Below are 12,745 nucleotides of genomic sequence, written 5' to 3'. Positions count from 1 at the left end.
ACTTCTCTGTTCTACACAGTACATTTCTATCTGATCATTTTGTAACGTTTCACACTGCTGAACAGGAATTCTTGGTATTTTGCTTCCGAAATACTTGTTCTTGTTATTTGGAGAACCTATTCATGTCTTTTAACACACTCAACATAAAAGTCTCAGTGATGTACTGCTGTTTCTTCTGTCATGATTTGTCATGAGTTTTTAAGAGTTTTATTGGCTTCGATATGATTGAACTGTTTTGGTTAATAGTCTGCCTGAAGACAAATTGCAGTAAGTTGCTAAGAGGTCATTTTGGGTCATTTTTGTTTGTCACTAAACTATTCCACAAAAGTTGCTTTGATTAAATATTCCTCACAGAGATGGAAGAGATGGCACAACATCTGTCTACTCCTGGTTTTCCCCACACTAGATATGAGGATATGAGAGAAGCATGAGACGAAGAAGACACCAGTGGAGTCATAACATAAGTAAACATGATGCAGACTGGCTCCAAACCTGTGTTGATTTACCATGGGACTAGAGACCACACATGGGTAAGCAGACACCACTGTTTACAGTGTAAAGCTGCAATCATCAGACAAACACTGTTCACTCCACAACTGAACACACGCACGCTTTGAAAAGTTCCTTTGTAACTGAAGGGACTCTGACATCAAACTCATATAAGCCTACCGTACAAAAAGCCATGAAAGTAGCCAAAAGGTTAATGATAGCAATGAAAGTCTCCATATTAAGATGACCATTGGATATTAACACTGCTGTGTGTGTGTGTGTGTGTGTGTGTGTGTGTGTGTGTGTGTGTGTGTGTGTGTGTGTGTGTGTGTGTGTGCCTGTCTCTGTGCTCACTGTGTGTGCGTGCACATGTATATGAGTGTGTGTGTATAAGAGACAGACACTCATGGCAAATTAATGATTTCCCTGTGAAACGCCCCTCATGGTAAAAGGGAGATAATGAGGTTGATGAAGGAGCCCTAGACTTGTTAATTACCCCTCTGTAATGACTGGGCGATGAAAAACGACCTTATTCAGACTCTTTTCCAAACTTCTCTCTCTCTATCATTATCACATGACAGATGGAACCACATGTTTTTACAGGACTGAATGGACAACCTTTTAGAATACAGATGAACTGTGACAAACTATGCCGCTACTCCCCAATCTTGTTAGTTTAACCTTCTCTCTGACTTTACAGCCTCTGCCAAGGTGTAGAACAGAAGCGCTGTGGATGGGATGGAGGGTTGCTCAGTGCTATGGTAAATTGGAACAGAGAGGCAGCTTAGGCAGGTGTTGTGTGCTGCCAATTGGAAAGTGTAAGTGCATGGTGTGAAAAGCCAAACAGTCAGGGAAGGTCGGTCGGGGGCGGTCAGCGACGGCCAACTGGAGTGATGCCAGAGGGCAAAGGGGGCATGACAGACTATGGACTGGATTGGTCGGACAGCTGGCTTGGTCTTGTGGTTACCCTGGGAACACGTTGTTCCTTCCTGTAGCCACAGTATGGGAACCTTGAGACCCCTCACAACTACCTCATTGATCCACAGAGTCTAATATGGGTAGAGCTTGAAGGCACACAGTGTGTTACATGAGTGGACTGAAGATGTGCAGTGAGTTGGCGAGTTCTTTATGCAGCGATTATTTTGGCCATGAGAATGAGTACACACATGCACCCATGTACACACACCATTAACGCACAGGCCAATAGGTCTAATCTTTCCTGAGAGATAGCTCTTAACATTGTTTTAGCCACAGAAATTGCTTAGTGTTTTTGGACATAGTTGGTTCAAAGTGGTTGTTGTCTGCAACCTGGATTGTATAAGATACCCTTTGAACTGTAACACCAGTCTAGACACTATAATCCTCCTATTTATGGGATATTACTATAGTGTGTCTTTGGTTTCTACATCCAATAGCAAAAACTGCCTGGGTCATGACTGAGTGGTAATGTACAGTATCTTAACAATGTACATTGAGTTGTCATAGGGTTGTTGAAGTAAATGGTGTTGACCAACATACAGGGGTGTGGCTTCCCTTGGTGATCACTGGAGGGAGCTAGCATACAGGCTGGGGCAGCACTGTGGACTGACGGATCATTGACTGACATGATGGTCAACACAAAGGGAAGGTTCTAGTGCTAAGACCACTATTGTGTTTGTGTCCTTGGACGGAGAGGAAAAATGAATATAAATAAATCATCTAACATGTCGCTTCAGACAGTCAGTGTGTATGTATGCTCAAACGGCTACAAAAGACTCCACTGAACCACCATTGTTAGATTTCTCCAATTAAATGTGAATGTCTGTCCATTTGCTCTCCATCTCATGTGGTGCTGAAATCTGCCAGGGAAGCTGTCCATCTCATGTGGTGCTGAAATCTGTCAATGGAGCTGTCCACAGTTGGTTCTGAAAACTGCTGCTCATCACTGGTTCCTGTTTATAAGTGGAGGTATCACATAGCCTACAGATATTCCTCTAGACATCTCCTCTATATGAGACAATGTACCAATATTGGTTTGTTCCTATTTCAAGCTTCCATCACTGAGCCAGGCGTATGTTCCCAGCTCTACTCTACTCAATAGAGGGGTGAGTTTACCATTTCCCCACAGATGACTAGTGCAAGAGGGCGGTCACTGGGCTGAGATTGGCTCTGACCTCTACAGTAATAGGGTATAGGCTTTTCATGATCGTGAGAATAGAATCAGTTTAATACAAATAAGCAGGCATGCAGGCTGAACTACTACAGATGTATCATCTTAAGGCCAGGCATCACATCCTAATAGGGATCCCCCCCCCCCCCCCTAATCATATCACAATCAACTTTTACCAGTTGAATGTGGACACAAATATGATACTTTTTTTGTATTAAAATGTTTCTGAAATATTGTTAAAATATGCAAATATGTGCCTGTTTTCATATCACACAAATAATTTTTTTCTGGCAGATTTTTAGAATCAGCCTAAATATTGAATTTTGTTAAGACACTCCAGGACCAGATTTATACATAGCAGATTGTGGATAAATATGCTTCTGAGGCTGAGAAAAAATAGCTGGTGTGTGAAACGAGTTTGACTTTCGGGAAAATGGCAGTTAAAGACAAGTACACTGAAATTAGACTGCCAAACATCCATTTAGACCCAATCACCATCTCTTCAAAGTAAGTTACCACATATAGTCCAGGTTGGAACATTCTCTATGAAATGGGCCTTTACATGACGTGTGAGCTTTGAAATGATGAATGTATTTATGAAATGTTGACTGCCTTTAAGATGCAGATAACACAGAACTGGGCTACATATGCCAGATTAAGTGCGTAAAAGTTAAAAGAAACAAGAAAGATAAAGATAAGTCGGAGGCCATGTAACAATGGAGGGACGTCAAACTACACAGGTCTAAGCCGAGGGAACTTATCCTCTAGTGCAATGCAATATGAGAGGTTAAAGGAGAGCTCAGGATGAATTAATATATATTTTCATTAACTTTTTTACTTTTCAAAATACTAATATTAATGGACCAAAATACCAATAAATCCTCAAATTGATAAGTAGATGCCGAGCAATAATTTTAGCCTGAGGTGCCTGGCCTTAATATGATCACCCTTTTAAAGGAGAACTTTCCTGCGACGCCGCCAGAGATGTTTAACTTGTAGTGTATTCGAGGTTTAAAAAGTCTTCTGAAGTTTGTAATTTCCACATTTGAAATGTCAGACTTGATTTTCCTTTATGAAAAATGGATCAACCCCAACAAAAAAATGTCCATTTAATTATAATCCATATAATAATTCACATTTCCTGTCGGTGCAGGATTATGTCCTGCTGTAGCAAGGAGGATCACATTGAGATCCTACCTACATCTGTAAGATCTCCTGGCATAGAGATAAGGTATCTCTATGGAGTTTACAGAGTGCTTGAGATGTAGGCAGCCCCAGTAAAAACAGAGTGTCTGATGGGAAGGAATGGGAACTATTTATACTACATGTGGGAGTAGTATTATGTAACATCACTTCTTAAGGGGCTGCATGGCCACACTTTCTTTTCAGAGACTCGACTTACTGTAGATGAATGCTCTGTAGAATGGTATTCATTGTGGGTGTTTATTGTGAGTATTTCATATATAAATTATACTAATTAAATTATATTGCCATGTATGCATATGGGAGGAGATGCCTACACTGCTTACTAATTAGTACAAACATCATTACAATTATTATGTTTTTTCTCTGTGGTCTTGAAGAGTAAACAGGTGTTTATTGATTGATTTGAGAGGTGTAATCCATTCAAGGCTCCTCTATTTTTAGAGACCCATGGTCTTTGTCTGTATAACTGCATAACTGCATAAATAACAAGGAGAAACGAAATTACCTGTATGTTTGCTGTTATCTCTTTGTTGCTAGGCAACAGTGACTAGGGTCTGGTTTCAAGGACAAACTCTTTACGCATAGAGAGACTATGTCAATGCTTGTGTCCTTATCTGCTTAAAAATAAAAAATAGTAGCTAGCAAGATGGAGACCTCACAGAGGTTATTTTTAATGATTGCATTTCGCAAGTGGCTAGTTTGCATCAACTACCTTAACTCAAACCACTGCAAAGGTTTTGCCTGCAAAATGTTGTTTCGAGTCGTGACGTTCTGGCATGTCTGCCTCGTTATTTTTTGGGAGAGCTGTTTGTCTGAAGAGAACACACCGGAATATTTTCATTATCAACATTTTCTGCTGCCTAGGGTGATGTTTTCGAGACTGTAATTGAGGTGTCCGCTGCGCTTACCTTCAGCATCTCTCTCAAGAGGTGAGGATATGTGCTCCCTCAACCTGCAGATAGAGTATATGGTTATCAATTAAATCAGCACACAATGTTATTTACCAGACCATTGGACTACATCATTGTTAGTTTATAAAGTGAGGAAAAGTCAAGAGCTCCAATCTTATAAACTTGCTGCTTACCAAATTATGCAGCACCAGTGGCTCATAATCTAATATGGTATAGTTGTAATGATTGCATGAGGAACTGGAGAAACTTTAAATGAGGATAATAGGCTACATCTACCGCACACCCAAAACCCATTATTGAAGGTTCTGGAGATGAAATGCCAAACAGGAGAAACAGGAAAAAGTCTCCGCACACTTCCAGTCACATCCTAATTGATTTGAATAATATCTAAGCTTTCGTCAGTCGACCTTCATCAGAGCAAGCTGAAAGCTTACAGTAGCTACTATTAAAATAAATGTGGATCTGACTAGAAGTGTGCAGAGACGCTTTCAAGTTTTTCCAGTAATGAATAGAGGAGAACCTGAAAAGCATAAACACTAATAAACAAGATCATGTAAGAACTCACATTCTCATTCTTGAAACTTGAATCACCTTCCCCTGGAAATGCAGACCCGTGTTTCTATGTGAGCGTGTGTCCATGCGCGCCATTGGCTGGGGTGCCGGCTGCTCAAAGTGAGCTGAATAGGTAGACACAGCAGGTCTCAGAGAGGAGGGCTCCTCAGTCCTCACAGCTCATTGTGCAGTGGGGAGGAGGAGAGGGCTGGATTGGCAGACTTCTAAAATTAGGCTCTGTGGTTGAAGGACAGAACCGTGTGCTCCCATGGGTACCGCGGAGGCACAGGGACTCCAGGACAATATAGAGGGCAAAACGTGGTTCAACATGAATTAGCCTTGAGCAAGACCTCTAAGCGTTAGGAGGGAGAAAAGCAGGAGAGGGGTAGGGAACAGTGCCAACATTAATTAACAATGTCAATGTGATCAAAATGTAAGGATTGTCTAATTAGTTGGGCTTAATTGTGTTACAGAAACTAAATGAGAGATTTTAAGACAGACAAATGTATAACTTTTTTAAAGAAAGTGCATTAATGGTGTTTCTAAGTTTTGTGGGTGTGTAGTATAATTTTGTATATTTTTATGCATGTTTGTGATTCTTGCTTTCAATTCCAACCCTATTTGCGTAGTTGCCTCAGTTGGAGAACACCTTGTGTAGTTGCAGTGTAGATGAAGTTTTAGTTCAGTGCATAAAGTAAAATAAAAGATCAGCAAAACATGACCTAAGAAATCTGACTGACAACTATTTCACTTTTACCTTCACGTTTGATCTACCATATTATTACTGTAGGAGGATATTCAAAATGCATTTTTATTACACTTTTTGTGGTCAAGTTTCAACAGTCATCTGCAGCAACACTGGTGCAGAAGTGGTCAGAGAACTGGTTGAACATCAGATGTGATGATGATGGTGATAATAATAACAATAATAATGGAGAAAGCTGAATTGCTCGACCACCCACCAAATGTCACTTTCTCTGTGCTGAAGCAACTGCCAGTGCCATATGCAGTCAGCTGCAGCGATGATTGCTTTACCAAATTATAGTCCTTGTCAAAACAAGAAAAGGCGTCCGTCCGTGTGACATCTCGGGGATTGGTGTAAAGTTGAGCGCTCTCTCTCTCTCTTTTCTCTCTCTCTTTTCTCTCCCTCTCTCTCTCTCTCTTCTCTCTCTCGCTCTCTCTCTGCATTGAAATGTAAAGCACGGTACGGTTCGCAGCACTCCGCACCTGTCTGTTCAGGACTTGACAGCTGTGATCTCTACGCTGTGGAGTTAGTTATCATGACTACTCCCAAGGAGCCAAATGCGACTCAAAAGCAAGAAGAGCAGGTATGGAATGTTTTACTAGTGTATTGGTTATTCATAAATCGTAGACAAATATGTTAATAAACTATTTAAAATACATTTATGAAACTGCACCGTTTATTCAAGACATGGTCAGGATAATCTACAGATGTTTGCTGACAGTGAGGGCTGGGTCTGATCCTTTTCTCTGCTCACTGACAGACATTTTATAGCTTAATAGATGTATTTATTTCACCTAACATTAGCGAATATCTTGTCATGCAGACATCGGGAGCTATTGAAGCTTTCTTCTGTCTTTACAGTTGACATTTGAGTCATTTAGCAGATTCTCTTATCCACAGCAACGTACAGTAGTGAGTGCATACATGTTTTTCTCTTTTCTCACAGTAGTCTGCATGTTGAGTTGTATACAATGCCATGAGAATAATTACTGAATCTTTTCTCATTTCTGTAAAAAAAAAAGGACAAAAAAGAAACACAATCTTACCCAACCTGATGTTAATATGTTGCTGGTCATTGATGTCAATGTTCACTTTTAAGACATGCAACATCCTCATCAGTTAACATCTGCACGGACCATTGTAGACAAATGAGATATTTATGTATAACTTGAGGGTTTTTGTTGGTGGTGGGTGAGTAAGGGCCGTGGCTCATGGCGGAGTCATTGTGTATATAGGCAAAACTTTGGAACTTCTGTTTGAATATTTGATGGGTTTTTAATGTCAAAAATATGAGTGAGCATCCTGTATACTTGTCAAGATCAATAAAGAACCATCCTTGATTTGTTGCTTATAGACAACAGGATATCAGTGTGAAAATGCTTCAAGACCCATGGCAATCGCTCTCTGTGACCTTAAAGACCATCTTGCAAGTTAAATTTGGTTAAATTCTTCTAATTAAAATGTAATATACAGCCCTTGTAGATGGCAATGCAATATACATTTATTTGTTTCTTCCATTTTCCCACCTGGGCTGCTAGAAAAGAAATGTGTGTGACGCATATGCACTAGTAAGCAACACCCCCTCAAGTGCATGACGAAGCCTGTGATTTTGCCTATTTGTTCAGGTGAAGATCGTGCAGACGGCTCTGGCTAGCTAGCAGTGATTCTGATTTAGGTTTTAAGACAAGACCTCTGGGTAGTTTTGAACGGATATTTCCGTAATGTGTCGGCGCTGATGTTCCTGGATGGGATTAACATGTGCTGAGTAGGTTCAGCAGAAAATCTCATGAACACAATCACATTTCAGTATGAAATTCTGTCTGTCTGCCTGGAGATTAGTCTACAGTACATACGTCCCCAATTTCCCATCAGATAGTGTTAATTGAACTTCTTTTCAATATTTAACCAGAGGTGAAATAATACCTGAACTAAATAAGTGTTTGACACAAACTCTTTCTCTGTAGTTGCCGGAATGCAAATTGGAAGTCAAAGGAACATCTTGCTAATAGTCTTTCGATTTGTGTTGGATCCTTCAAAGATCAGCCAGTGTGGGGAGTCTCCAGATGTACTGTATCTATCTCTTCAGAGGTTGTGCCCAACACTCGCTGAACATTCCGGTTATCAAGACTCAAGAGAAAGGTCAAAGTCTGTTGTCAGGGTGATAGTTTTCTCCTGTTCTAATGAATACTCCAGGCTTGCTGGCTATTTGCATTCTCAACTGGAATATTCAGCAAACTTAAAAAGGATTAGACTTTACAAATAAATAATAGGCTATTTATTATTTATTAGGATCCTCATTAGCTGCTGCCAAGGCAGGATTAAAACAATTACATCAAAACACCACAGCCTATATAATAAATAAAACAATACATCATACAAAACATTATTACTATATTAAACTACAATACTACAATACTACAATATTGCTGTGTGTGTGGAGAGTGTGTGTATGTGTGTGTGTGTATCCGTGTTCTACCGTGAGGTTTTATGTTTTTTAAATTTGATTTTACTGCTCACTTGCGTTACTTGATGTGGAAGAGAGTTCCATGTGATCATGGCTGTATGTAGTATGGCTGTATGCGTTTTCCAGCATCTGTTCTGGATATAGGAACTGTGATGAGACCGCTTGTGGCATGTCTTGTGGGGTATGTATGGGTGTCTGAGCTGTGTGTTAGCTGTTTGAACAGACAGTTCGGTGCATTCAACATGTCAATACCTCTCACAAAGACAAGTAGTGATGCAGTCAATCTCTCTACTTTGAGCCAGTATTAAAGGCCAGCGGTGCTGCTCTGTTCTGGGACAACTGTAATTTCCCTATGTCCTTAGGCGGCACTTGACCATATAACTGGGTAGTAGTCCAAGTGTGATCAAACAAGGGCCTGTAGGACTTCAGAGCAGTGCTTTATCACAGACAGACCTCTCCCCATCTTAGCTTCCTTTGCATCAATATGTTTTGACCATGTCAGTTTACAATCTAGGGTTACACCAAGCAGTTTAGTCTACTCTAGCTGCTCGATTGCCAGATTATTCATTACAAGATTTACTTGAGGTTTCAGGGTTAGCAAATGATTTGTCCCAAATACAATGCTTTCCGCTGTTGATTATATTTAGGACTAGCTTATTACTTGCCACCCATTCTAAAACTGTCTGCAGCTCTTTGTTTATTGAACTGCATAGATGTCTCTCTTTGTTCAGCTAGATAACATTGCTGTCCTTTTCTGTTCTTTCTCTCGTAACTTCTTCAAACTCTGTAAGGTCTGAAATCTGGATGGTACTGTACATTTGAATCATTAAAAGGCAGTGGATGGGGTAAGGGTGATAGACTAGAGACACATCTCAATTCTTCACTGGCTAGCCATATCAGCTCTGTGCTGCACAGCTAACCGCCAATATTCCCATGAATCCTAAATAGTAGCTAGCTAGTTAACACTGGTGCTAGGTGCATTTTTGTTTCTGAAATCATATCAGAGAATGACACACACACACAATAATTACCAATATTTCCATCCAAAAACAAGAGAGGGAGTTGTTTGAAGACAAGGTAGCATGGTTTCAGAGGAGAGTGAGTGGGAGGTATAAATACGCTCTATGCCTCTGCATCTGCAAAAGGTATGATGAGATGAGAATAGCAACTGTATGTTTGGCAGTAGAAAGGGCTAAGACACTGCACACACACATTTATCTCTGTGTGTGTGTGCAGTGTCTTAGCCCTTTCTACTGCCAAACATACAGTTGCTATTCTCATCTCATCATACCTTTTGCAGATGCAGAGGCATAGAGCGTATTTATACCTCGCAGAAATCATTCTTACAATTTGATATCGTCCTGGTCTATGCCAGACTTCTATGGTGAAGTTAGCTAACCTTTAGCCAAAATATGATAGCTGCCTGTCTGTGCCTTCTGTCTGTTGGCCTGTGCAGTTGGCTGGGCAAGGATAACCTTCTCAATACAGTGCATTCGGAAAGTCTTCAGACTCATTGACTTTTCCCACATTTTGTTATGTTACAGCCTTATTCTAAAATGGATAAAAAATACATCAATCACCATCAATCTAAACACAATATCCCATAATGACAAAGCAAAAACAGGTATTTAGAAACACAGTGGCCCCCATCATTCTTAAATGGAAGAAGTTTGGAACCACCAAGACTCTTCCTAGAGCTGACTGCCCGGTCAAACTGAGCAATCGAGGGAGGAGGGCCTTGGTCAGGGAGGTGACCAAGAACACGATGGTCACTCTGACAGAGCTCCAGAGTACCTCTGTGGAGATGGGAGAACCTTCCAGAGGGACAAACATCTCTGCAGCACTCTACCAATCAGGCCTTTATGGTAGAGTGGCCAGACGGAAGCCACTCCTCAGTAAAAGGCACATGACAGCCCGCTTGGAGTTTTCCAAAAGTCACCTAAATGACTCTCAGACCATGAGAAACAAGATTATCTGGTCTGATGAATTCAATATTGAACTCTTGGCCTGAATGCCAAGCATCACGTCTGGTGGAAACCTGGCACCATCCCTACGGTGAAGCATGATGGTGACAGCATCATGCTCTGGAGATGTTTTTCAGCGGCAGAGACTAGTCAGGATCGAGGGAAAGATGAACGGATTAAAGTACAGAGAGATCCTTGATGAAAACCTGATCCAGAGTGCTCAGGACCTCAGACTGGGGCAAAGGTTCACCTTTCAACAGGACAACGAAGCACACAGCCAAGACAACGCAGCAGTGGCTTTGGGACAAGTCTCTGAATGTCCTTGAGTGGCCCAGCCAAAGCCTAGACTTGAACCCGATCGAACATCTCTGGAGAGAGCTGAAAATAGCTGTGCAGTGACACTCCCCATCCAACCTGACAGAGCTTGAGAGGATCTGAAGAGAAGAATGGGAGAAACTCCCCAAATACATGTGTGCCAAGCTTGTAGCATCATACCCAAGAAGACTCTGGGCTGTAATCGCTGCCAAAGGTGCTTCAACAAAGTACTAAGTAAAGTGTCTGAAAACGTATGTAAATGTGATATTTCAGTTTTTTAGTTGTAATAAATTAGAGAGAAAAAAATTGACACCCCTGTTTTTGTTTGTCATTATGGGGTATTGTGTAGATTGATGAGGGGGGAAAAACAATTGAATCCATTTTAGACTAAGCTTGGAACCTAACAAAATAATGATTTATAGTAAGGTGTCCTTTTTAGAACCTGATTATAATCCAGCTGAGCCCTTATGTTGCCCTAAAGTGGCTCAGAACCACTCCTCAGGTTTACTGTTCATTAATCACGGTACTCCATTCTGCTTGTTTGTTTTATCTGTCGGCCGAGTTGCCTAGTCAATGCCATCTCACCTGCTGTTGTCATGCTAGCTGATTAGCTGTTGTCTCACCTACTGTTTTAGCTAGCTTTCCCAATTCAACACCTGTGTTTACTGTATGCCTCACTGTATGTCTCTCTCAAATGTCAATATGCCTTGTATACTGTTGCTCAGGTTAGTTATCATTGTTTTAGTTCACAATGGAGCCCCTAGTCCCATTCCTCAGACCCCTGATACCTCCTTTGTCCCACCTCCCACATATGCGGTGACCTCACCCATTACAACCAGCATGTCCAGAGATAAAACCTCTCTCATCATCACCCAGTGCCTGGGCTTACCTCCGCTGTACCCGCACCCCACCATACCCCTGTCTGTGCATTATGCCCTGAATATATTCTACCATGCCCAGAAACCTGCTCCTCTTATTCTCTGTCCCCAACGCTCTAGGCGACCAGTTTTGATATCCCTTAGCCGCACCCTCATACTACTCCTTCTCTGTTCTGCGGGTGATGTGGAGGTAAACCCAGGCCCAGCATGTCCCCAGGCACCCTCATTTGTTGACTTCTGTGATCGAAAAAGCCTTGGTTTCATGCATGTCAACATTAGAAGCCTCCTCCCTAAGTTTGTTTTACTCACTGCTTTAGCACACTCTGCTAACCCTGATCTCCTTGCCGTGTCTGAATCCTGGCTCAGGAAGGCCACCAAAAATTCAGAGATTTCCATACCCAACTATAACATCTTCCGTCAAGACATAACTGCCAAAGGGGGAGGAGTCGCAGTCTACTGCAGAGATAGCCTGCAAAGTAATGTCATACTTTCCAGGTCCATACCCAAACAGTTCGAACTACTAATTCTGAAAATTACTCTCTCCAGAAATAAGTCTCTCACTGTTGCCGCCTGCTACCGAACCCCTCAGCTCCCAGCTGTGCCCTGGACACCATTTGTGAATTGATTGCCCCCCATCTAGCTTCTGAGTTTGTTCTGTTAGGTGACCTAAACTGGGATATGCTTAACACCCCGGCAGTCCTACAATCTAAGCTAGATGCCCTCAATCTCACACAAATCATCAAGGAACCCACCAGGTACAACCCTAACTCTGTAAGCAAGGGCACCCTCATAGACGTCATCCTGACCAACTGGCCCTCCAAATACACCTCCGCTGTCTTCAACCAGGATCTCAGCGACCACTGCCTCATTGCCTGTATCCGCTACGGTGCCGCAGTCAAACGACCACCCCTCATCACTGTCAAACGCTCCCTAAAACACTTCTGTGAGCAGGCCTTTCTAATCGACCTGGCCCGGGTATCCTGGAAGGACATTGACCTCATCCCGTCAGTTGAGGATGCCTGGTCATTCTTTAAGAGTAACTTCCTCACCATATTAGATAAGCATGCTCCAT

The 12,745-nt window shown here is 41.7% G+C and overlaps 1 protein-coding gene across 4 annotated transcripts in view; it reads left to right on the top strand.

The window, feature by feature from the left end:
• Positions 1-12,745, top strand: part of LOC115114489 (dipeptidyl aminopeptidase-like protein 6) — a 182,433-nt gene that overhangs the window by 90,320 nt on the left and 79,368 nt on the right. The window contains exon 1 of one of the 4 annotated variants that reach the window (XM_065013450.1): positions 6,518-6,635. The exons of the other annotated variants lie outside the window; for them this stretch is intronic. Within the exon in view, the coding sequence (XP_064869522.1) occupies positions 6,588-6,635 (48 nt within the window). The 5' untranslated portion in view covers positions 6,518-6,587. Of the gene's footprint in view, positions 1-6,517; positions 6,636-12,745 lie in introns of those variants that run through there. 4 annotated transcript variants of the gene reach the window in all.

This window comes from Oncorhynchus nerka, linkage group LG9b, assembly GCF_034236695.1.
Source record: "Oncorhynchus nerka isolate Pitt River linkage group LG9b, Oner_Uvic_2.0, whole genome shotgun sequence".
Taxonomy (NCBI): Eukaryota; Metazoa; Chordata; class Actinopteri; order Salmoniformes; family Salmonidae; genus Oncorhynchus; species Oncorhynchus nerka.
The sequence above is the reverse complement of the archived record's forward strand: the minus strand, read 5'-3'. Positions and strand labels throughout refer to the sequence as shown.